Raw genomic sequence first — 26,755 nt, forward strand, 5'->3', positions numbered from 1 at the left:
TGACGCCCTACCCCGCGTCTAGCTTCTAGACGGGGTTGCTGAGCCACTGCTTGCTCTCTGTCCCTCCCAGCTTGCCTCCGTCGCTCTCTCTTCTGAGGCCACTGCTTGTTCTAATGCCTCCGAGCTCCCTCGTGCTCTCTCTCACTCTGCCGCAGTACGCAGCGTCGCTACCGTGCTGGCACGCCACCGTCACCGCGCCACGTCTCCCGCCCGCCCATCGCCTGACCCCTCGAGCGAGCGTGCACGAGCCCCCACGGCCCCACGCTAGTCCTACAGTCCCACAGCGCTGCCTCCTCCCGAGCGCCTTCTTCGCCGCCACCGGCCATCCTCCTCGGCTGGGTTCCGGCATGCCGCCTCCCCTGTCATGGCCGCACATGGCCACCATGTTGTGCCACACCTCGGTCCATGCCGGGGCTAGGCCCGAGCTCGGTCGTGGCCCGTGCACCTTCCCGCGCCACTCCATCTCCGCTGCCACGCCCCGTAGCGCCCCCGCCGTGGCCGTGCCATTGTCGTCGAGTGGCTGCCCGCGTGTGTGCGTGGCCAGGGTACCATGGGCCGCCTCTGGCCATGCCGCCGACGCCCATGAGCATGGCCGGGTCTGCTGCTGCTCCTGTGCTGCCAGGGAGCCGCCCCTCTAGCGGGAATCGGCCGAAGCTCATCCGTCCTCTACTCCTATGCTTCACCAAAGGAGGGAGAAGGGTGAGAAATTGGAATAGAAACTTTTCCAGGGTTCCCAATGCAAATCCGTGACTCACATGAATAGTGTTTTATACTTCGGGTTAGTTTTGAGAAAGTTTAGGGGCCTTCGTGCAGGTTTGCCACCGCGCCTAGGCTCGTCCGCGTTGGGCCATTTCTAGCCTAGCCCGTGACTAGGCCACGGCCCATGTCCACGCGCGCGCCCGCGCGCTGGGCCGGCCTACCGCCGCCGCGCCTGGGCCACTTTGGGCCAAGTGCCTTTTCTTTTTCTGGGTTTTTGTTTAAATCGACGAAAAGTTCTAAAATCAATTAAAATTGGTAGAAAAATCATAAAAAGGAAAATAAATATGTTTTGGAATCCTTGGAACTAGCTCTATGCAGTAGATATATTATGTCATGTGCTTTAGTATGAAGTTTTTTGGGTATGTGTAATCTAGCCTTTATGTTTAATTAATAAAGCATGTTGTATTAGTCCAAATATAGTGAAATTTCTATGGTAGACTAGTATTGATGTGTTTGTGCTATGGTAAAAGTTTCATGTTTAGTGGATGCTTAATTATTGAGTTATTGATTTATCATGTGTCGTATGCTTAATTGCAATTAGATCTTGATTATGTTGTAGTAATTAAATTGCTCGTTCGAAAATTATGATATTCACACAGTAGCTATGTTTAGTTGAGATGTTCCGTCCATAAAACTTTCATCTCCTCGATTTATGTTTGAACCGTCACTGTTTTATTTAATCGTTATGCTTAGTTAAGCAATTGTCTTTAGTATATATTTCACCTTGTGTTTGCAACATGTTTATGTACTGGTGTACTGCTTTGTGCTATATGGTGACTAAACAAAGTGTTGCTTTACTTTGTTTAATATGTAGAAGTGTGTGTGGCATGTTATGGTAGCTCTCGCTTGTATGTTTAAATGCAAAGTGGTGATTTTAATAGCTTGTGATGGTTTGATAATAATTAAGTCACAAGAAAGTCGTTTGGGAGAAGATGAGAGTTGAATCTAGAACATTTTATACCCTAGTTTAACCGTGATGATGTGTTGCTTGCCCTTTCATGCTTGTATCTTTGTGTATGCCTGTTTGACTTAAGCATGCATTGCATTTATGCATATCATAATAGAAACGATGGTGGATCGTGGAACCAACTGGGTAGCTGGAAAGATGGTGCTAGGGATTGGGACACAAAGATGGAATACTAACTTTTGGTTATATGTTGCCTAGGCAAGCCTCGGTGCATAACCCCTACTTTTCTGCACTTTATATTATATTTGTGCATTAAATTTTAAGGAATTGAATGAAACCTATATATATATCCTATGAGTCTTACTAATATGACAGGATCGTGTAGATTGCTATGCTACGGGACTCCAGTAGAAGTCGAGTGATTGCCTGTCACTCGCGAGAGATAGGAAATATATTATTGTTGTTACTATATTATTATCACCTAGAATATATATATGAATGATAATTGGAGACCGAGTGGAATGTTACTTTAGATCTGGACTTGGTTTGGCATTCAAGCGAGGCTCGGATTGCATTTGTTCCGCCTGTGTCAGTTAAGGACCGGCCGTTGCATTGGGTTCTAGGCAGGTCACAGACTTATTATCCTGAACACATACTTGTATATGGGCACGGGAAGGCTCACTGCTCTCTTGTCATGGGTTTCGGCTCTTTCTGGACCGACTGATTGGAGACGAGGATGGTGGAGGTCTGAGCACCACACTGAGTCCGTGACTCAGGAGTGGGGGCTTGAAGTCCAAGTTTGGACGGGGACTTGCACCTATGACAGGAGGGTAGTGGGTTGGTCTTGCTTGTGCCTGGGATACAAGCGGGGCGTGTGTTTCAGGATACCCAACTGGGATACATTGGTTTGTGAATCGCTGGGTGATCCGGTACGACTTGTCTATAGTCTAGCACCGTAGTAAGAACTGGAACATGAAAGATTTAAAAATGATTCTGATTGCTTACCACCTGCTTGAAAGAAGAATATGTGCTAACATAGAATGATTAGTTAATGAACTAATGATGACTGCTAATAAAATTGAATATAAGGACGCACGTTTAGTAATGCTCTTGCAGATACAATAAACCCACAAGCCAGATAGCCTTGTATACCCTTGGAGTCTTTTTTTTTCTCCTGATAGGTAAGTCCTGCGGAGTACAATTGAGTACTCAAGGTTTGTTGTATCCTGTTACAGGTGACAGGAACATATAGAGCTGACACTTGTGTGTGAAAACCTCCTGGTGGGCTCAGAGAGGATTCCTTTACGCTGCGATCTTAGTTTTTATTTATAACTCTCACTAAATGCTTTATAAATAGAAGTTTTATAATCTATTGGCATAGTTTATATATCAATGATTCATCATGTCATGAATAGATAATTATTTTTGCTGTAACTCTGATCACATGTTTATATTCTGTTGTTAAATTAAATTGTTCATAACTCTGATAACATGATCATATTCCACTATTATAAATAATAAATATTATACTCTGATGTTGCATGGAAGTGATGTAAGAAATGACTAAAATGTTGCAAGCTTTATTCTCTTATTTGTGATCCTGATGGAAAATGTGGATTTTCGGGTTCCTCCTTGGGGTGTGCCGACAGAGCTGCTTAATTTAGTGTCCTCCCTTGAGCACTTAGTGTCTAATAGAAGACAAGTACTCCTGGGAGACATTAGATTAGGCGGTTCTGCCACAATCTAAAACAGATGAAACATATGGAACATGTTGTTGCAACATATGTGTGAAACAAATTCAAACATCCAGATCAAAACGCTTGCAACATACATCTGGAACAAATGAAACATTTTAGATGAAACATATGGAACATGTTGTTGCAACATATGTGTGAAACATATGCAAACATCCAGATCAAAACGCTTGCAACATACGTCTGGAACAGATAAAACATTTTAAACTTGCAACATGTCTTTGAAACACTTGCAATATATGCAACATGTGCAACATCCTTGATCTAGTTTTGCAACATCCATAAGAAATAACTGCAACATACCTTTGAAATGACCGAAATACCTAAAACATACATTTGCAACATAGGGGAAGAGAAGCCTGGGCCGGTCGATTTTAGCCGTCGGGGTCGGAGTCGGCAGCGAGTGGCGGCGCACGACCACCACCAGCACCCAGCACCAGCGGCGCGTGCGAGCACCACCACCAGCCAGCGCCAGCCTTGGCTCAGCCTGGCGGGCGGCGCGTGCTATGAGAGGGAGCGGGCGACACGGTGCATGGCCAAAGCAAGGAGCGAGGTACGGGTGGGCGCGTGACAAACGGAGGAGAGGAGCAAGGAGCGAGCGGCGCAGGTGGGGCGCGCGACGACGCGGGATCGAGCGAGCAGCGCAGGGTCAGGACGTAGTGGGAGAAGGCCGAGCGGAGTGAGCAAGCGGTGTTCGGATGAGAATAAGAGACATAGGAGTCAAAGTCATGGTGCACGTCACGCCACGTGTCCGTCCAGAGAGAGGCGCTGGCATCGGACGTCCTATTTGTAGCATTATCGAAAGTTTGACCAAGCCATGCTTCTTATTGTTTGACTTATGTAGCCTCCTGCCATTAGTGGCAAGTGCTTTACTTGGATCCTTGCACATGGAGAGCTAATTTTTCAACAAAAGTAAGTAGGACATGGCATTTGGAATGAAAACTACTTATTTGGACATCTATACAACTATAAACGCCCATTTAACATGTTTAGTAGTACATAAAAATAAACAGTACTTCCTCCGTCTTAAAATATAGCTAACTCGCACGTTGCCTAAATTAATCCTTTCTAATTTTGATCAGGTTTTATAAATGGGAAAAGTCCAAAGTAGCCCCTTCATGTTTAATTTGACCTATGTCCAGATAACCCCTAGAACAATGTTTGGTTCAATTTTCTATCCCGAGTATTTTTATGGTCTAATTTACACCTTAAACCATTTTGTCTTTTTTATTCTCCACATACAAGTTGTGTTTTAAATTGAAATTATGTGAGATAATAAAAAGCATCATGTTTTGTGTTAGAAAACTATGTACATTATAATTTTTTGTCATTATATTTTGTTCAATTTTGTATCTATAATGTAATTCATTTTTAAATTACCTAACCTATCAAAATAACGAGGAAAATTTTAAGATATATTTTCTAACATAAAGTATAATATCCTTTTTTGAATCATATAATATCCTATTTTTAACATAAAGTATAATATCCTATGTCACCTCACATTAGTTTATATGTGGAGAAAAAAGGATTCATTCTTAAAGGGTAAACTAAACCATCTGAAATCGTGGGGGATTAAATTGAACTAAACATTAGTTTAGGGGTTATCTAGACATATGTCAAACTTGGATGTAGTAATTTGGACTTTTTCGTAATAAAAATACTCCCTCCATTTCAGATTATAAGACGTCTTGAATTTTTCTAGATATGTAGCTTTTGCTATGCACATAGATATACGCTATGTCAAGATACTTAATAAAAGCAATATATCTTAAAAAGTCAAAACATCTTATAATTTAAAAATGAGAGAGTATATTGACGTGCACAAGCTCAAATAATCACACCATTGAAACATGAACCGTGGTGAATTTTATTAGATTTTGTAAATTTTGACCTGTTTTTTGTAGACTTGGTCAAATCTTTTTGAATTGTATTGCACATACGTAGATGGCCACACAAACACTTGCATACGCTTCTTCTACAAACACATACACGAAAATCTAACCAAGTTTGACTTGAAATAAAGTCAAAATAAGCTGTAATTTGAATGGATAGAATACTATAGTTCAATATTATGGTGAAAATAGACTATGTGGATGGATTTTCGTCGTCGAAAGCAACATATGCATTTCTGTTAAAAAAAAATTGCTTCTATGTATCGTACGTACGGTACGGCGGGGCGGCAGTGGAGAGTGGAACCGAAGGGTAGATGCGGGTGAGCCGGAGAGTACGGAGCTGGAGCCCCTCTCTCCACAGCGCAGCGCAGCCCACATTGAATGGCCTCTGAGCAACACCGCGTGAGGTGGGCACCCACCCCACCCGACCCTCGATCGCAGCGCAGCGCGGGAGAGCTCGGGCTGCCAACCTAGCTGCCAGGGCTAGGCGGCCAGCATTTACTGCGTTCATGCCTCCCTCGCGTCGCCCAACGGCGCCACCACCACGCCACCGCCGCCGGCCGGCAAGCCCGGCCCCGCGCCCACCACCGCCGGACCGGACCTGGCCACGGGATTCGAGCGATCTGGCAGTACGGATCGCCGCCGCGATCTCCATCCGTCTCCCTCCCCGACGGCGTTCGTACGGTACGGTACGGTACGTGCTATATATGCGCCTATGACGCCTAGGCTAGGTTCGGTAGCATCAAGAGAACGGGCCGGGGCAAATGGGCAATGGCCAGTTCGACTCCAAATAAAAACGTGTAACAAAGCAACTTTAACCATAATTTTTTGTTTCAAATGTTTTTTTTTCTGAAAGCACGTGAAATTTGCGAAACAGATTTTGTCGGTACAGATTTACTCGTGTGATCGTCAAAAGGTCCTGATATCGTACTCTATACGAGACGAGCCATATATATAGATCGACCTGAAACGTGCCAACCACTGTGTACAACCTAGCTAGCTAGCTGCAATGGTAAACGTCAAATAATACTGTAGTACTTACCACAGGAACAAGCCAAAAAGTTCGTCTGATTACGAGGTTCCCCAAAATTTCGTGGATGGCGTTGACTCAGTTTGAAACACAAGCTGCGCTTTGAAACGTTCGTTCCATGCATCTGTGCGAAGACGTGCATGGACTTCAACCGAATCACTTTAATAAGCTCGGAAAGGGTCAAACGACCTCGCATCATCAGTGGCGGCGTGATCACGATCCATCGACCACCGGTGGTAGTCCGGTTATCCTGGACTACTGCCTGCTGGTAGTGTCAAGCGAGCTCATAAATGAGTGGAAGGAGGAGAATGGCACTGCCCTCTTTCCCAAAGATACATTTTTTTTCTGAGTAGTCAAACATTTTTAAATAAATTTAAGCAAATATCTTAAAAAATAATAACATTTATAATATCAAATAATATCATTAGATTAACAATCGAATATATGGTATCAATTCGGAATCATAAGTATTATTAATATTTTCTATAAGCTTAGTTAAAATTATAAAAGTTTGACTCAATCCAAGTCCAAAATTACATCATTTGGAGACGGAGGAGGTAGTACTGGTTAAACAATCGAGTTTACAAATTGTTCTTGTCCCGTACAAGACCACCCTTCTTGGGAATCTACAGGTAGACGAGATACAGATAGACATATCGCCTCAAACTTTGCATCGTGGCGGCTTCAGATGGCATATTCCTGTGAAATAATAACTTCAGATGAGATGAAACACTGACACCAAATGGTAAGGTAACAAAGCAAAGCAATGCAGTGCGTGCAGATCATGCACGGCGATGCTGCAGTGCCCCGAGAGCCCTTCCTTCCCGCGACAACGGCGACCGGACGGTCACGTCACACCCTTGACCCTCCTGCACGCCAGAGCACACCAGACCAGACTCGGTCACGCACCATGCCGCCCGTAACAACCAACAAACACCCCTGGTCAAGAAGGAACACACTGGCATCTGCAGAAAGCTGCCGTCTTCCAACCAATCGGGACCCCAATGACGCCTTTCGGCCTCCAGATTTGTTCGCAAATTCAGTTCATCAGTTGCTTCACAGTTCACCCTCTCTCCAGATCTCCAGTACGCGCGGGCGCACACGCGCCATCTAGAACCTCAGCCCACCTGAACGTGCTTCACAAGATCGCCTGCATGCCCAGTGCCAGTGACACCCGGCTTCTCCTCTCCTCCGTCTCAATTCAGTTCAAAGGACGCTGCGCGCCCACCCGCCTGCCTGCCTGCGCGCGATGGGGGGCTCACTGTCACTGGTCACTGTCAACATTGCATCAACCTTCGGGCATGTGTGCATGGACCCATACTGACCATCTGAGCACCGAGACAAGCGCACATTTACAATGTAGGGTCCCGTCCAGCTGCACCCGTCGGAGTCGGACCAAGAGTCCTTGTGCGAGGGTTCCTTCCTTCTCTCTGCACAAGAAGATGGGAAGGAAGCATGAGAGTGTTGATCATTCCAATCGCCTCTCATTTATGAGAGTGAACTGCTAGCTTCTCAACTAAGCTGGGTTAGGTGCTTAGTGTACCTAGCAATCTGATTTCAGTTTCAACAATAATATAGTACTGCCGCCTGATAACCAGGTTTCGCTATCACGGTCAAATATGTGCACTCAATGTCAAACAAAGAAATGAGCGCCAGAAAGCTAGACGGGACTATGATCTGACTAATGGTATCATCTTTAGGCTTCGTTTGGAAGGAACTAGAATTTTATTTTGTCAAAGAACAGAATCAAAAGTGCTTACTTGTTGGTTTCTGGTGGAGTGTTGTTATGAGAGCTTGTGATCTTCCTTTTTTTTCCCCATTCCTCTTGTTCAGTGCAGCACGGGCCATGCTTCCCAAGTCCTTCTCCTTCCCACCACCCATAGCTGCATTTCCTTGGATTCAAGCTCCCTGAGCAAATATTTTCTACAAGTCCTGTCAACACAAACGAAACTCCTTCACGAGCCATAATAACTGACATCAGTTGCATAATTTATTGGACTTCTTAAATGCAACGTCTTACGAGAGTTAAAAGGACTGCCTCGCAGATTGCCATTGTACGGATAACATCAGAATTAAACTGATGTGGGAGGTACAAAAACTTAAAGCCCCTGATTGTAGAAAGTGATGGCTAATCAATAGACCCGAGTACTAAGTTGCTACACGGGAAACCCATCAATGGTTTAGAATAAAATGGACCAAGATTTTATTACAAGCAGCATTACAGGAATTGATTGGGTGAAGGTCAACTTTTAGAGTAATTTGCAGACAGCTGTATTCCACACAACATGCTTTCTTGGCCATCTTTGCTGATCACAATACCTATATTCATATAAACTCCCTAATTTAGATCTGTTTGTTTAGTCCAAGGAAAGGAGTCTATCCTTCATATGTTCTACTGATTAGTGATTACAACATTACAGATATGTAGTATATGCATACGGTTGGTTATATCCATTAGTATGTCTAGTCTACTTGCTTAACATAGCTGCCTATGTTGACTAATTTCAATGTGCTAGTTTCAAATATTTTCATACCTATATGAAATCCATCTGGAGTGGGACCACTCATTGCCACCGTCCATGGAGTGATGGAGGGCCTACAGGGATTGTTATGATATAGGTGACATAATGTAATTACTTACAACTCAATGATACAATCTTATGAAGTTATGATTCAATTTACACTTGTGTCTCTAATCTATGCCGTAGAATCTATGTATATGTACAGTTTTAGTGTGTGGAGAAAGATATTCGCACTTAGCAAGCATAATACAACCATACAATTGTAGGCAACAGATACATTTCAGATACCATGTAAGGCGCATCGATGGAACGTATCTAAATCAACAAGCAACACTCATCAACAAGAAAACCATACCACCTATGAATATCACAAATGTCTACTATGCATAATCCTAGAAAGGCAGGCATTTGCAATACAATTATATTTCTCTATATTTCCCTCTTTTTATTGCATGATAACTCATGCAGCTGGTTCTTCAATTTCTGCAAACAGTGATGGAAATTTCCAGGAGAGACCACTAAGTGTGAGGTAGGCTAGGCACGCCAGTCTCTCAGATAGAGAAACCTCTAACCAACCCTAGCTTTACGCCATGATGATGGTGATACCTACCGCTCATGAGTGCAACTTGCTCCAAACGATAAGTATTTCCTACCAAGAATTGAAATATTCAATGGTGAAGGAGAACAATAAATATAGAAAGTGAAACTTGCACCTTTCTCCATCCACCAGCACACCATGGCTTCTTCCTTCCCACATGGTTAACCCATGGATGTAGTGCATGACACGTAACTTCTAATTATCGCGCATGTATTCTTCTTTCCTTCATCGAAATTCGAAAATGAATACATACTACTGCAGGAACTGTTGTGAGACCCATAACCAGGAATTGTCAATCCTAAATCCAGTTTAACAATTCTCTCTTTGCGTGCAAACTATATTTACTGCTATGTGTCACCATTACAATAAATAAATACTACACAACAGATATTTTTTAGAAGTTTTGTGGCATTGAAACATCCTTTCCATGATATCATCTTACCATGACTGATCAATCTGATTAGATGAAATGGGTACAAGCATTGCTTCCCAAGCCAAACAAAAATTAAACTTGAACAGTTGTGCTATCAATAATGTCACATTGACGTTGACATGTGGAACTCACTTGATTGTATTATTGTTCTGGCTGAAGTAGAAATGTCAATTATAATTTCTTCCAGAAACAGAATGGTATTGATATTAGAGTTCCTGCAGTTATTACAGTATGCCCTAGAGAGAAGGTTCTAGCAGCAACACATTATGACTTATGCCCCGTGTCTCACTCCTAGAGTTTTGGGGGATCAACCACTTTACTGCACCTTTTCACATTAGTATAGGTATTAATAAGGCCCTCTCTGGGCGCGCACTCTTTGCCTCCCTTTAAGGAATGGTATAGGATTCCAAGCCTGTGCTTAAATGTTTGATGTAATAGTCAAAGGCAGCAGTCTTAAAGAGAGTCCTAACAAAAGGCTGGCATGATGATTAATTTCACTTGGCAGTATTTATAGGGGTTGGGCCCATGTTTGTTTTCTTAAGCACAAGCACAAACAGAAATTTCCCCCCTTTTGATCATCATCCTTTAAAGCAAAATCAACATGACACTTGAATGCCAGCAAACATTTGTTTTAGTGCCATAAATATACTCTAGGCATCATTGTCGTATTCCCTTCTAATCCATTGTTGAATTAAACAACCACATAACTCCAACACTGTTTCAACTATCCAAATCAACACTAAGTTGCCAATTAATCCAAAGGTTTATCAGCATTAGCAAAGACAAATATTGAGTTTATATGAAACTAAACCAATCAGCATTTGGAGTTGCAGAAGTTAGGCTGGAAAGGAAAACCAATGTTCACTGTTCACTTGTTCAGGTGCTAACCTGCTATCTAAAACTTGTATATCTTTGGATCTTGGAATTTCCCTTTCCAGTCAAGTGAGTTCTCTTTCTCTTTATTCCACAAAAAACATAATTAAAATAATTGTTCTGCCAAGAATAGTAAAAAGAGATAAATCTACCTCGTAAGATATGAAGGAAATTTAAAAGAAGATTTACTACAATGAAAATTACTCCGAACTATATTCATGACTTCCAAGAGTACAGAAACAATCACTGCAATTTTTCAAGAAATGAAAGGCATCTCTTCTGAAGTATCCCTTTCATATTGCTACAAGTGATTCTAGCATTCTACTTTTGGAGATTATATCCTACCCTTTCACATCACACTCTTTCCACATCCACAAACCCCAAATAAGTATTAACTAATTGTGACAATATGTCTACAATAATGAATTTTCACATGCCAAGGCAGTCTAGGTTAAACTTCAGTAATTTCATCACTCATCTTAACTCTGGTGTCTTGCACTGATACAGAATAATAAAAGACGAAAGAATAGAAAATGTTCGCTGAAGAGACAATAACAAGGTAGGGGCACTAGAAAACAATCTAATATTAAGTCAGTAAACATGCAGAAGCTTTCCAACTGGGCCAGATGCCCCAAAATTCTTATCAAATTTCATCCACGAAAAGATCATCTTCATTTTGAATATAGAATGAGCAACAGTCAACTTAACCAGGATCCAGGCAAAACCTGATCATTTGCAACGTAATGATTTGTTCAAACACTTCTGCATTGCACAAAGATTCGACCCTAGAAAACTCTAGATTGGGGCCTATAGAGAAGCGGTGACAACCAAACAAAATACAGCATAATAACGCATGCATTTATGTAGCATTGGTGGCTCCATGCTGGCCTGGGAAGTGGATTTATACCTTGTCTTGAATAGTGGACCAGCTACCTCCAGAATGGGGTCAGAGAGCACCACCTCCAATGGTCCCTAGAGACTTATTTCTGCTGCATTCACTGCTCTTTTCTTACAGCCTGCACCAGTGTAGTACTGAAAGTTAACACAGGACAGATAGTATACCAAATGCATACATCAAATCATTTGACTTACAATCAGCAAGGCAGTAACCACGTAAAGAAAGAATTTTAGATGGAAATCACAGGAACATGTCAGCAATGAATATACAATGTTCTGTAGGATTTATCTTGTTCTTTGGCTCTCTTTTCTTTTGCATAATGTATCTCTACATTTCAGCAGATAATATTCCTTAATATTTAGAAAGAAGCAAATGATTAGAATAAGGAATCACATTGTCTCGAGCTGCTGTACATATTATACAAGGATAATACGTCCAGAATGATAATAAAAGACAATGTTCAGCTTAAGTAGGAACAACTAGAAGTTAGCAGGTAAAACCATATATTAAGCCCATAGCATGAACACAAATTTGCATAGATATACATAGATTATTTGTATTGATGTATTCTCCATGGTTGACACTTGTTTGCAACATCAATTTCTCATTCCAACTTCCTAGGAGTAACTCACTCTGCTTTCTATATCAGCCTTTGCTTTCTCATTCCAACTTCCTAGGAATAACTCACCCTGCTTCTATATCAGCCTTTGCTTCCATCCAGAGTCACTATATTTCAATTATTGGTGAAAAGTTTAGATTAATAACAGATACATATATGTAAGAATGAGTACTCTATAAGAATCTTTATTACCATTATATTTGAATATTATATTCAAGAAAGAGAAAACGTACTTTTGGCAGAAAAATGTAAATGAATGCAATGTGCTGAACAGCATGCTATAGATCGACACCTGTTATTAAATAGTACAAAACACAGAAATTTAACACCAATACATGGTACGTAGGGGAGGAGGGGGGGGGGGGGGGGGGGGGGGGGGGGGTTCCGAACTGTTTAATAAACTTGACAAAGCAAAGCTACTTCCTCCAGAACATCTGTGGCCTCTATTCATGAATACAATAAATTAGAATCTTTTTCCAGCAGACATGAATGAGTGGAAGCACGGAATAATCAAGTAGACATTGCACCAATGAAACAATGCTATTGTGGCTTCATTTTGTACAGGTGCACAAAATATGCATGACAATCTGCGAGTCAGTCACTGAAAAAATAGTTTGCATGACTAAATTGATATGGAGACGATATCTACCTATTCTTTGTTCCGCTCTGACATGCACTTTGCAAAGTAGATGTAGTTCTCAACAAAATTCCAGTTGGCTGATTTTGATACCTTTTTAAATATCTGATCAATAACCTTTAGATAAACCTGCAAGGTACTGCCTACGCTGACTTATACTCACTTAAAAAATACCTATTTTCCCAGTTCTTCTTTGGAACAATCAGCAATAGAGTTTCATTTGTGCTTTGCAACTGATTAGTGATTAGCGTAAATTCAATAACGATAAATTTTTAATATCTGCCAAATTTCTAGAGAAGTAACAGTGCTTCTGATTGTGCAGAGGATTCCCATGATAACTGCAAAGGATAAGTAAACTGAGGCAGTCTTGGATAGCTATTAAATATAGATCAAACGTTATTTATATCCACCAGTTCTACTGAATATACTGCGATGACAACAATAGCTGCACAAAGATTTATACGTTGTAAAAATAAAAAAGATATTCAGACTAAACATGACTCTTGGGGCAGAAATCAACCTTAACCTATGCACAAGAATGTGAGAAAACAGATGTTCCTAAACCAGAAATCAGTTACCTGATTCTGTTCAGTGGGCCCCAAATTTTGTCGACATGGCCTAAACCAATTTGATAGTAGTTATTGAATGTAGTAAAAATAAACATTGTATATGAGTTAAACACAACAGCACATGCTAGAAATGCAAAATAAGCCACTTCTGCTGAATATATTCCGATGACAGCAATAGATACACAAATATATGTAATTTGTAAAATTACAAACATATTCAGACTAAAACAAGATTGTTAGGGAAGAAATCAACCTTGGTCAATGCACAAGAATGTGAGAAAACAGACACTCTACTCATGACATCTATACCTGATCCTGTCCAAAGGTCTCCCCATATTTGGTCAAGTGTGCGAGTCTCCAACACTTGAAGCTTCATGTGGACATGCAAGGCATGAGTAAACCTGCTAGACATTGAACAGCCAACAGAGTTTCCACCAGCAAGTACCATATATATAAGGGGGTCAATGAATCAAAATCATGATCACAAAGAACAGCCTTACATATATCAGACATGGCCAGTGCTTTCTGTTGTTCCCAAATACATGGGCCAATTCATCAAAACGGTGATCACAAAGAACAACCGCACATATTATCAACATAGAGAATGTATTGTCATGTTGTCAAAAATAGGATGACAAATGCAGCACCAGTAAAAAATATTGCTCCAACAGCATTCAGATAGATAGCTGGAGAGGAATTAGAGAGATACAGCTAAATTCCTGTGCTCACATTGACATCAATGGACAAGATCAACCAGCGTCTTCCTCCGGGGAAACCTCTGCGGAAGCCGAAGCGACATAGAATCCTCAATCTGAATCGGCAGATGCGTGGCCACGAACACGATGCCACCCTTCTTCCGGTGCTCAGCGATGATGTATTCGAGCAGCCTGGTACCCTCTGCGTCCAGCGCGACAGAGGGCTCGTCCAGCAGCCAGATGGGTCGGTCGATGGCGAGCAGCCTGGCGAGCTGCAGTCGCTTCCTCTGCCCCATGGAGAGCATCCTGGCCTTCTCGTTCATGAGCCTGCCGAGGCCCATGAGCTCGATGGCCGGGCCCGACCTGCTGCCGTCCTTCCCCTCGAGGAGCTCGAACCACTGGACGTTCTCGAGCACCGTGAGCTTCTCCTTGACGGCGTCCTTGAGCGACATCCAGTTGAGCTGCAGCTTGTACTGCTGGAAGACGCCGGGGGAGGTGACGTCGTGGCCGTTCCAGAGGATCTCCCCCGCCGAGGGGCGCGAGAAGCCCGCCAGCATGCGGAGGAGGGTGGTCTTGCCGGAGCCGTTGGCGCCGGTCAGGACGAGGGCCGTGCCGTCGTGGACGCTGAGGTTGATGTCGCGGAGCACCGTCTGCGCGTTCCGCATGCACGAGACGTTGTTGAGCAGGAGCCGCGGCGGCGGGGGCAGAAGCGGCGGCATGTTGCCGAGTGGTCGGTGGCTCGGGGGCCGCTGAGCTGGACGGAGGCGGACGGGTGGGCGCAGCGAGGTCCTTGGGTGGGCCCGTACGGGGATGCGGCGGCGATGACCAATGGGGGGAGTGCGGCGGCGGGCGGGTGCGGCGCGCGGAGAGGCCGAAGTGGGGGAGGAGGGCGGGTGTTGGGCCGTGCGGACTACCGAGGTGTTGGTTGGGCTCAATAGGGTGCGAGGCAATTGGGCCTAGGGCGAGAGGGAAGGGGAGGTAGTTGGACCGAGTGGGAAATTCATTGGAAAATATCTTTTTTTCCCTCTACAAGACTACAAGCATATCCAAAAGCTACTTGAATATTACTTGGGATATTAATGATTATACCAAACAAACAAAATGAATAGGAAGCTATTTTTAATTTCTACAATAGATTGCCATAGTTAGCTTCCTAAAACTCAAAGCAGAAGGGGGCACCTACACAGCTACACTATAGCAAAAGCGGAACACATGCACATATTTATGAGTTGAGGAGAAGATTTACCAAGCACTTATATCTTTAAAAAGTTTAAATTCAAAACTTTTCAAGAGATTTTTTATTTTTTCCAAAAAAATAAATTAGGGAATTGTTTTAGAAAGCTTCTGGAGATGCTCTAAACTATGGCCATGGTCTAACAAACTACCACTATTAACTCTCAACACTATTTAAGTCACCTTCCTACATCGGATAGAAGTGGTTTTATTATTTTCAATTAAAAATTTCACTAAACAATTAATAATGTTTCTAAACCACAAAATATCTTTAATCTTATAAAAGTTTTGGTAAACAATTTAGAGATAGATTGGAACATGAGAAACTAAAATAAAATATCTAGAAATCATTAAAATACTAGAAACTTTTAGAAATTAGATTTAGCTTTAGGAAAATAAGAGAAATATCCATAAAAGATATGGAAGATTTCCAAAACATTCCAACCAATGTCTAAACACTATTAAAAACTTTCCACGACAAAAAGAAAGATGCATTCGGTTGGGGCGAGACCCTCAGAACACCGACTCCCACCAAACTTAGGGTAATCTTTAAGTTGGCCGAAGGTACATGACTTCTTCGGTTTTGCAAGAAATAGGCGTTGTCACCAAAAGAGGATGCTGGTGCGACGGAGGTTTGGACCGGAAGTGTGGTAAGCGCAGAGGTGCTCTAAGCAACCTAAGGGTAGCGGATGTTGGATTAGAAACACGTTAAGCATGAATGTACACTCGAAACCATCCGAAGGTGGCTAGCGCCAGCGTGGCAAAAAGAGACGAGACAATTATAGCACGAGAAGATGATCATATGATTGACCATTCTGCCCCAATGGGGATTATCACTAGGATACCCACAAATATTCTACGAATGTGATAGGTAGAGCAGGAACAATTTGTAATTATTTTTCTACCCCTATATTACCTTCTTATAAATATAAATACCCCCAGCAGAGACTTTACATGATATATAGGTTGTAATAATGTTATGCCAAATATTTTTAACTATATGATACCCCGCGCGTTACTGTGGCAATCTTGTAGCTCTATAAAGAAGAACGGTTCATGGATTGAGAAAGAGTGAAGTCATAAGTCATAACACACACTGACACACATGTTAATTTGAATCTTTGAGGGAACCGAATTAATTTTATGATACAAACAGTTATTAGTAGCTACTAATGGATGTCATATGTCTACCTGAGGAAGCTCTTAATTTGCAATGTTACTCCGGACATTAGTATGCAACAATATGAAATATGAAATAATTAAGTATAATGCATATACCCTTCTGAAATGGGCCCTTGTATAACTAAATTGGTATAAAAAATAGTCTTTGTGCCCTCTTCAATCAGTGTTCCAATCTTAGTGATGATTATGTCCAAAGAGACAGCTTGTCAATTGTTTACTGTTTAAAACTGACAGGGAACGAAAAAAAATAATGCCATGATGATGTACATTAGTTTAATCACTTGATATATGGTAATGGTAACTTGAGTTGAAAAAGGGTAATTTAAATAATTGAAAAATAGGTAAAAACTATTGCAAACTCACCGCAGATGGATGTTTAGTATTTTTTTTTCATAAAACTGAATATTGATTACATGAGTGAATAATTGAAAAAAAATAGGTAAAAGCAATTAGAAACTCACCTAGCGAAGTCAGAAGCTGATCACTATCAGTTGGAGGTTGTTCGGTATTTTTGGACAATGCTGAATAACATTCCATGAGAACCTTAAGGATGTGGTCATATGAATTTTGCATAGTTGTCGTAATGTTTAGACATAAAATTCTTGCCAAAGAATCTTTGTGATCCGGTATGAGATGACCAGGACCAAAAATCTGAAATCATCCATTTACATATCGTGACAAAGAACTCTAATGACTAATGGTGATCTCAACCAAGACTTTACGCATGCCATCATGATCCGATCGATGCAGATTGTTGAACGACGGAGAAATTCAAAAAGTGACCACAATCTAGAATATACAATAATTTGTGGATACGTGTGCAGGAAATGGGAGGCTAAATAGGATCAATGGTCGTGTTCGCTTGTCTTATAATCCGTACTTTTCAGTTTATTTTTTTAACTGGAACAGTGTTTTTCTCTCACAATCAATCAGCCAGAACAGTGTTCCGGCTTTTTTTTCAGCAAAGCGAACCGGGCCAATGTGATCAACAACTGCATAGGCACAGAATTAAAACTTTCGAGGGACTGATAGAAATACGATGAACTTGTCAGAAAGAACTAACATTTTAGGCCCCATTTGGCACGGCTCATCCAAAACGGCTTCACCGGTGAAGCCAAAGCCGGTGAAGCCAGAAAAACTGGCTTTTCCCGGCTTCTAGTTCATTTTAACCCCGGCTTACAAAACGGTTTCACGCTACAGTGCCTCGATTTGCACAAAATAGATTAAGCCGAAGCCGGCATAAGCCGTGCCAAAGAGGCCCTTAAGAAGAATGGCGTGATCGCTCACCAAAGGTTGAAGTGGAACGGGTAGTGACATCAAGTTCATTGGGACGGCCTTGAGCGTTCAGTGCATCATGGTGGTGCCACTGTTGAAATCGACGGTGATGCCAGAAGCGGTGTCTGCCGGTGGCGTCTCGGCAGCGAGTGAAGAGGCTGTTCGGCAGGACTGAAAAATAAGTCAAAATACTGTTCCGGCTGATTGTTGTGAGGAAAAAATATTGTTCTGGCTGAAATCAGTATTTTTTCCTCACAACAATCAGCCGGAACAGTATTTTGGTTTATTTTTCAGTCCTGCCGAACAGGCCAAAAGTCAGGATCTGCTTTTGTTGATCCCTTGACGTCGATGTCTTGAGTTGGCTCAAGCTGTGCGCACAACGGGCATAGCTAGCATGAGCCTTCCACAAGGTGTACTCCCTCCGTACTAAAAAATAAAGTCGTTTTGGACAGCGACACGGTTTTCAAAGCATAACTTTGACTACTTATTTTTATAAAGATATTTATCAAAAAGTGATATATGTAAATTTTTGTGAAAGTATTTTTCAAGATAAATCTATATATATGGTTTTCACATTTTCAAACTCAACAACTTAAAAGTTATTCATAATTTATATTGTACCCAAGCCTTATTCAAAACGACTTTATTTTTAAATATGGAGGGAGTAGTTGTTATTGGCCAGTTTCCTGCGGGTAACATGAAGACCAATAGGGCTCATGATTTGTACGCTTTACTGCTAATTTGGAAACTCAAATCATCTTGTGATCCTTTACTTTTCTCAGGGTGAAAAATTTATGGGGAAATAATTTGAATAATTATTTAGTTCATCATGGAAATGTTTTTTATCCCTGGTGTGCCTCTCCTTGCTCCCAAATTAGCCCTTAGGAGGCCGGAAGAGGATCTTGATACCATGAAAGCGTTCTCACCTCCCTCGAAAGGTTCAAAGGCCGAATGAGTGTATTTATATGAACCAAGAAGAGTTCTTGGTGTGACTTACGTATTACATTTACATCTCAAGTATACGCTACAACAGTAGGTCCGCAACAACTTGCTCACACAAGAATAGGAGGTTAGGCACAAACTTGTTAAGACGAGACACTCATGTTAAAAGGCTGCTGTATTATAAGGGCACGTACAACGCGTTCGGCGTCGTCTTTATATACCATAAAATACGGCAAGGTCGTCGTCTCACGAAAGGACGACCCGGGCTCGTGCTCCCAGGCCTACAGACGTCTTCATCGCGCGTTGTATGCGGAGTCGTCGATTCACGCGCGTGCGTCGGCGCGCGGGAAGGTGAGGACACTGTGGAGCGGCACGGCGACAGTGCATGGCTGCAGGGTGCAGGCGGCAAACGCAGGGAAGGTGAGGAGCGACGCGGCGAGCCGGCCACGGTGTGGAGCGGCACGGCGACAGTGCATGGCTGCAGGCGGCAACGCAGGGAAGGTGAGGAGCGGCGCGGCGAGCCGGCCATGGCGCTGCGGCTGTGCGGCCGGCCATAGCGACCGCGTGTGCGTTCGTGATTTTCATCGCTTTGTTTCAGCAAGGACCTAATGACAAGAATAGAACAAAGTGGAGGGTTCCAGTTGAAAAAATGTAATAAAATATAAGAGAGAAATAAATAGTAAAAATTGATCTCATAATTTACATAAATTTAGGGTTCCCAATGTGAAGTGGTTTATTAGCTTCTTCCCTTTTTCCAAGAATACACAAACACGGAAACTTATAAAATAAATATAAAATCTATACCTAATAATAAAGAGGTAAAATTTCACTGTAAAAAGTATGTCTAAAACTTCATGCCACAAGACCTGAACCCAGGTCTCCAATAATAGAAGAGAGACTGCACACCGAGGCACCATATGCTTTACGTGATATAAAACAAAATGTTTTATATTTGATATTCTCCTTTGAGCTACATTGATTCGAGAAATCCAGGTTGATACATAAATACTGGATTTCCTTTTTTGTTTCACATCAGTCGTGAAAATACTACAAGATGAAATTTTATGAATGATTAGTAAATTTGAAGTGCTTGCTGATCATTTTGATTGGGCACTACAATAACTAAATTAAATTATAGTTCAATAAAGGATCTTGACACGAAGATACTTTTAGGCTTGATTGGTGCCATAGTTTGATTGCCACGGATATATCCTGTTTGGAACCGCTTAAAAGTGGATTCTCAGTTACAGAACGCGATAATCATGCAAACACGTCATGGTTCTAGTGTTTTTCTCCTCGCATCAGACCACGGGCCATGGGATTTAAACTAGAGTCCTATTTTTTTGTTACCGTGACTCACGCCATAGACGCACTGCACGATGGGCATACACAAGCCAAGCCAAACATGATCAAAGTAAAGCGAGCAAAATAAAAGCCACACTTGCGACAAAGTTAACAAGAAAATGAGACTGACATGTGGAAACAGTGCTAAAAAAGTGTGGCACATCGTTGTTATGACAGTGAACCATACAATTACATAAAATACTATGGAGTAACTAACTTATGACGTGGCAAGTTGTGGTTATAAACCAAACAAACCCTAAGCCTCGCGTCCGTTCTTGGACTCTCAAGAAAAAAGAACTTCCGTTGCAACGCACGGGCATATTTGCTAGTTGAAATCAAATCCAAGAAATATGATTTAAATTTTGTTAGGTTCCTTTCAACCAGAAATATAGCCTAGAAATGATTTAGTGTTTCTATCTTGACATTTTTGTAGGCTGCGTTTGAGCTATAAAGATTATGAAAATTTTATAATAAGGTAACGTAATTTATTATGATTTAGTGCATGTATGGCAATGTTATTGAAACAAAGAAGGGTAGACAAAAACTTAAGCAATCCTATTATATTTTATCTCAGTATGAACGTGTTGTCATTGCTGATTTGACATAACTGTGATAGTTGATCTATCAAATAGCAACATAATAGTATACAAAGTGGTATTCATGATTGATCTTGGCTACAAGAAAAACATTAAACAACTTGCAGATGACCTCTTATCTGTGGGTTGTACAATTTGTCTTTTTACTGTCTGTATATTAAATTCAAGGCTCTTACAGACGACCCCGTCTCTAGGCTATACACGCCCTAAATAGGAGCCCATATAGTCAAACTCAACATGTAAATAAAGCAATTAATCAATAATCAATGAAACAATTCTTTTCTTTCTATTTATTTTTTTGTGTACTTGGTACACTATACCTACAATTTTACTTTTGTCCAATATTTTCAAGTCAACCACCACGCCGGCTAGTTGATTATCATGGTCTGATGGTCATTTACAAAATACACATAATAAATTATGAATTATCTTCCAGTCAGGATCGAGTTACTCATCTAATAACCAGGGGCGAAGCTACGTTCACGCATCGGCGTCGGCCAACATCGATGGCTTTGCGATCACCTCAAATGCCCAACGATTTTTGTCTAGCTTGGACCCCGGTAAAAAATATGTGCGACCCCGATAGACTTCCGGCCGAGCAGTCCATCATGGCATCACCTTAGGTCCTTAGCCCATCCATCGATTGATTAGCAAGGAGCAAAGATAAGCCCGGAGCCCACCCAATGGTCTGGCTCCCGCCGTTTCATGAAACGTGATTACGTGAATGCAAGTATATATGTACAGGTAAGCCCATAGCCCGGAAGGTAATAAGCCCATAGTCCACAGCCTGGTCACCGTTTCATCTTCCGATCTTCTTTGTTCTCGTATCAATTCGCAAATCCTAGAGGTGGTGCCGCCGCTCCTTCATCCATTCTCGATCTCATTTCTCAAAGACACAAACTGACATACCCCAACCGCAACTTGCCAGTGTCGCCGGCTATAAGCTTAAGGGCAGGCTATGTACGCATACAAAAAGATGCAATTGAGTCGATTCCTTCGATCTCTAGTGGTAGGTCGACTCTTTTCTGCGGGCCATTCAAATAAAAATATGTTTTTGTCAGTGCAGAATGTGACTAAATATTTGTAGTTTTGCCGTACGTTGTGATCGGAGGTGGCCTAGCACTCGATGACACAGGGTTTATACTGGTTCAGGCAACGTGCCCTACGTTCAGTTTGGGTCGGTCAATGACTTTATTTCTGAGCCTAGGTGCTCGAAGTTTGCAGTGGGGATACAAACGAGAAGAAGAAAGATGGGGTGTACAAGAGGTCCGGTCGGCTCCGGTCGGAAGGGCCAAGAGCGACAGGAGCTACGCTATGAGCTAAGTGTTTAAGCGTGTGCTTGGGGTACGAACCCGGCGGTTCTGTGATTGTGAGTTAGTGAACTTGATCGGTGCTTGTTATCTTCAAGAAGGGCTCTCCCCTTGTTGGAGGGGGCGCGTCCCCTTTTATAGATAAAGGGTATGGCTTTACAAGTGAGAGTGTGAGGGTACGTATGCTACCGAACCTTGTTGCCCACGCCTACCGAGCCTTGTTGCCCACGCTGGCGGGTACAAGATAATGGTAGGCGCCTACGACACTGTTGATGTCACTGTAGAATGTCAGATGCATGCGGGAGGTCGTGCTGCCTTTTTCAGGGATGGTAGACATCGATACCTGCAAATACTATTTGATGCCTAGAGGCATGTGAGGAGTCTCGCTATGTTCATCCGGTATGGTAAATCCTGACACCCATACCGTTATTGATGCCTAGAGGCACGTGGGGGGCTTACCGTATAGGAGTTTTAGCAACCCCTACTCCCATGCAGGAGGCATGGAGGCCCACCCTGCAGCGTGTTGCGACGAGCAGCGGGGGGAGCAGGATGGCGGCGGTGAGCCCTTCCCTTTCGGGGGGCGATTGCTACCACAGTGACGGCGGCGGCGGCGACGTTGGCAGCAATTCCGGTGCCGACGACGGGGGCTACGTCAGAAGTAACCCTCGTGGCCCCTCGTCCACCGGTCGCGGTGGAAGAGGAGAGGGAGACCGAGCTCCCTGCCTCACCGGGCGGAGGACCGCACGGCTCACCCACGTGGTCAGAGCCGAAGGCACTGGGGGAGAGCACGGTCGGGACGGAGTCAGAACGTCCAGCGGCGGTCCACACAACGTGGTGGATATCTCGTCCGATGACGAGGCGGATAATACGGTGGAGCCGCCGGTGTCGTTGCGGGAGCTGGCGGTGGTCTGGTCAGAGGCTAGGCCCTCCAGTGGGCTACCGAAGGGTGACCTAGAGTGGCCCTACCCTGAGGACCCGGCGAAAGTGTGGTTCATCCTCCGGGACTCCCAGGAGTGTTAGCTCTGGGACATCCTCGGGGAGCAGGGGCACGTCGCGGTGTCTGAACTCACCAATCTGTCCACGAAGCTTGGAAACGCCCAGGAGCAGGTTAAGTCCGCTCAGCAATTAATTGAGGTTGACCTACAGCTTGCTGTGGAGGTGAGTTTCGCGGACTTGTCTTTGACCTCTAAATCTTTTGTTGGTTGCCTTAGTATGTTTGTTTTTCGTAGAGACTAAAGGGGATGTCATCCCGCAAGTCCCGCTTTCTCCGAACGGAGCATGCCCGGATGGCCGAGCTCGAGCGTCAGCTAGCGTTTGCCCATCGTGAGTCCTAGGACTGGGCGGCCGAGGCGACTGCAACGTGGGTGGAGGGGCAGCGTGTAGCTGAGCAGACGACTGCCGCCGAGCAAGGGCTCGAGGCAATGAAGGCCCGTCAGGCAGAGACCGAGGCAGGGTTGTGGACATCCCTGGTGAACACCGAGGTGGCGTTGCGAGAGTCCTTGGTGGCCCTTGAGCCAGAGCGGGCCGCTTTGGTGTCGGCGCAGAATGCCCTAGAGTCAGCACGGAAGGCCCTGGAGGCAGAGCAGAAGGCCCGGTCGAAGGCGGACCAGGAGGTGCTCGCGCTCCAAGGCCGGGTGATGGGGACGAAGGACGTGAGTGCCTGGCTACGCGAGCAGGTGGCTCGGCAGGCGGAGGATCTCTCCACCCTTGAGAACTTTCACGTCGGTACGTACCTTTTTGTTTTTTGTTGTGTTGGTTCTCCCTTTAGCCTATTTCTGAGCTTGTCGCTCTTCTTTCAGAGCTGGGTGGAAGGGTGAAGACACTAGAGCAGGACCTGGAGATGATCAAGGCGACCTTCAGCCGGAATGCGGAGGAGCTGACCAAGTCTCATGAAGAGCGTCGTGCTCTCGAGAGGGATCTCGACTAGATCCGCAACGTTGCCTAGCTCGTTGTCTCGAAAGTCTTTGGGTCGGTGCCGAGCACTAGCGTGCCCGCGGTCCAGCTGGCGGAGGTCCCAGATGCGGTTCTGGACCTTATCAGGAGCGGGCTGTTCTACGGAGCGTCGGGGGTGCTGACTTCGATGGTGATGCACCATCCGAACCTAGACTTTGCTGCCATCTACAATGGGTGTGCTGAAGGCTTGAGCATGGAGGACATCCAGTCGATCGGGGAGGGCTTGCTGCCGCACGCAAGGTCGGTGGCAGAGCAAGTCTCTACCCAGTGGGTGATGGACGTCCGCCGTGAAGATATGGCCAAAAGCATGCGCGGAGAAGACGCTGCCCAGTCTACAGACGATGTGGAGCCTAGGTCAGAGGTGAACATCGCCCCAGCCTCGACCGAGCCGAATGTCGTGCCACCGGGGAGTGAGTAGCCTGTGCCCCCGTCGGTCGCTCCGACAGCAGATGCCGTCAGGCCGGTCTAATAGCTTGCAAAATATAAATAGTTTAGTGAAGGTAGAAGTTTAAGTTTGTGGGGAGCCCTAGTGTAAATATTACTGTGTGCTCAATGACTATAGTCGGTTTTGTTTTCTGTGATGGAATTGCTCCGTTCGGGGGAGACTGTTCCCTTTTGTTCCTTAGTTTTCCCTTAGCATAATTTTGTTTTTTATTCTTTCTTTCTTGCACCTGCCTATTTGTCCCGTAGGCCACAACCTTGGGAGCCTAGGGCGTGGCTCGCGAGGCTCGGCTGCTCATAACCGTAGGGAAAGACGGGGTGCGATCGGTTGGAATGTTTTTAAAGCAAAGCTACGTAAAACAAAACTAAGGAACAAACTATCCTGTTGGTTGGGTAGGAAGGAATTTCACCATATGTAAACAAAACAGGGAGGTAGTTATTAAGCATAATGATAGTAGTGTACCCTAGTGGAGCCCTCGACTCCTCGAGCGCCCTAGGCCTAAAAGTGTTCGGGTCGGGGTGCTTTTGTAGGAGCATATACTAAGTAAACAATGGTAAGATTGAAGCTTAGGAAAAACTACATAGCTGTTCCAGTAGTTCAGAGAGATGGGCGTCGTTGTCGTCTTTCGGTCGGTACGCATCCGGTCGGATCACTTCGTCCTTCAGTCGTCTAGATCCTAGCCCGCTACACCCCCTTTCTTGGTTGCTGCTTCCTTGCCTTTTTCTTCCTTCGGCCTGGTGGCCTACCGTAGAAGGTGCTTGAGGAGCTAACAGTCCTTGTAGAGGTGTTTTATGGGGTAGTCGTGGTTGGTGCATGGGCTCTCCATGAGCTCGTGGAAGTTGCCAAAAGGGCCCTACTGGGGCTATGTGCCCGCATGATCAGCCGTGTGCGACCAACGCGGAGTTGGCTGGTCATCGGCGATTCTTTCTGTTCTTTTTCCCCCTCTGCGTGGAGGGGCCTTCATCCTGATCCCAGCGCTTGGCCTTTCCCTTGCCCCGGCCTCCGTTGGAGCGTGGCAGGAGCGGCGTTTGTTGGGGGTTTTGGACAAAGGTCCGCGGTCCCGGGCCATCAGGGCTGGGACTCCGGTCGCTACTGCGTGTGTCTCGGTTTGGTCCAAGCCATGCGAATATAGACGGTCGGTGTGGAGCGGTCGCTGGGTCAAGATGAGGTGCCAGTGCGGCCTCCTGTGCCGTACTCGGCGATTGTAGCAGCGATCGGGAGGAGCGACCCATCTACCGCGTCCTCGTTCCCCTGGCGGAGAGCGAGGATGTGAGTCGGCGTCGTGATATGGAGCACTCTGCTTGTTGAACGATGGCGGTCTCCACTAGTGCCCGAAGGTTTCGATGGATCACCTGTTCATGAGGGTCATTTGGCTCGGACAGGCCGCGTAGAAGCATTACCGTGGTGGCGATGTTCTGGTTCACTCGAGTGAAGTACGAGGGATCGTTCCCCCTGTCCATGGTGTTGGCTGGACCTGACGGGTGTGCCCTAGGGCACCACTCGTTGGTCTATGCGCGCGGGGCGCAGTGTGGTGCGCCGAGCGTGCCAGCGTAGTTGGTGGCTGATGCAGCCACCGTTGTCATAGTTCCTCCCTGTACTCAAGGGTGAGCTCAGGGTTCTCCGCGTGAGGGTCCGGAGAGGTGTGAGTTCGTGATGACTCCGCTTCCGCCGATGGGTGTCCTGGAGGGTCCACCATGGTGCACTCCTAGGACGGACGGTGGCTAGGTGCCATGTCGCCGATGCTAGAGCCGTCACTCTCGCCATCGTCATCCATGAGGTCGAGGAAACAGGTGGGATCATAGCTCACCATTCCCACGAATTCGGATGCGAGAGGGGGTGGCGTAGGCATCCTTCGGAGCCCCCGGGCGTATGCATCCGTGAAAGATGTGAGGCCGTAGGGGAACTGGCCGTACAACGGTTGCATTGGGGACAACGGGGTTCTACCGAGTAATCGGCGGAAGATAGAGAATAGTAAGTAAATAACAGTGTATATATTACTCACAGCGGGGTTTGAGCAGAGAGTTTGCTCGGAAAGAAGCGCAAATGATGCATCGTCGAAGTCGTGCATCCCAGAGTCGATGGAGGGCGCCCCTTCGACGGGTGCCGGGACGTGAGCCTCCTCGCAGAGGTGTAGCACGCCGAGACGGTCAGCGACGAAGTCTAGGCTTCCAAAGAGGAAGTCCTAGGATGGCTCGAAGACGGGTGGAACCCGCATCCCAGCGGGTGAGAGTGCGGGAAACTCTAGCGAGCCGAAGCAAATCGTATCGCCCGAGCCCGCCACGGCGAGGG

The 26,755-nt window shown here is 44.7% G+C and overlaps 1 protein-coding gene and 1 long non-coding RNA gene across 3 annotated transcripts; both read right to left on the reverse strand.

Annotated features, from left to right (window-relative positions):
- Nucleotides 1-6,815: 6,815 nt before the first annotated feature.
- On the reverse strand, nucleotides 6,816-12,596 carry LOC136497589 (uncharacterized). 2 transcript variants are annotated; one of them, XR_010769354.1, is made up of 5 exons: nucleotides 12,302-12,596; nucleotides 11,679-11,787; nucleotides 8,880-8,941; nucleotides 8,106-8,277; nucleotides 6,816-7,775 (listed from the first exon to the last, which is right to left on the reverse strand). It is a non-coding gene; the product is annotated as an uncharacterized lncRNA (long non-coding RNA). The 2 variants fall into 2 exon arrangements; XR_010769353.1 differs by having other exon boundaries at nucleotides 11,679-12,596.
- A 1,449-nt stretch (nucleotides 12,597-14,045) lies between these two features.
- On the reverse strand, nucleotides 14,046-15,060 carry LOC136497586 (ABC transporter I family member 1-like). The gene has a single exon (XM_066493441.1). It carries the CDS (start codon nucleotides 14,906-14,908, stop codon nucleotides 14,231-14,233), a length of 678 nt encoding a protein of 225 aa, XP_066349538.1. The 5' UTR covers nucleotides 14,909-15,060; the 3' UTR covers nucleotides 14,046-14,230.
- Nucleotides 15,061-26,755: the final 11,695 nt, after the last annotated feature.

The sequence above is a fragment of the Miscanthus floridulus genome, chromosome 12, assembly GCF_019320115.1.
Source record: "Miscanthus floridulus cultivar M001 chromosome 12, ASM1932011v1, whole genome shotgun sequence".
Taxonomy (NCBI): domain Eukaryota; kingdom Viridiplantae; phylum Streptophyta; class Magnoliopsida; order Poales; family Poaceae; genus Miscanthus; species Miscanthus floridulus.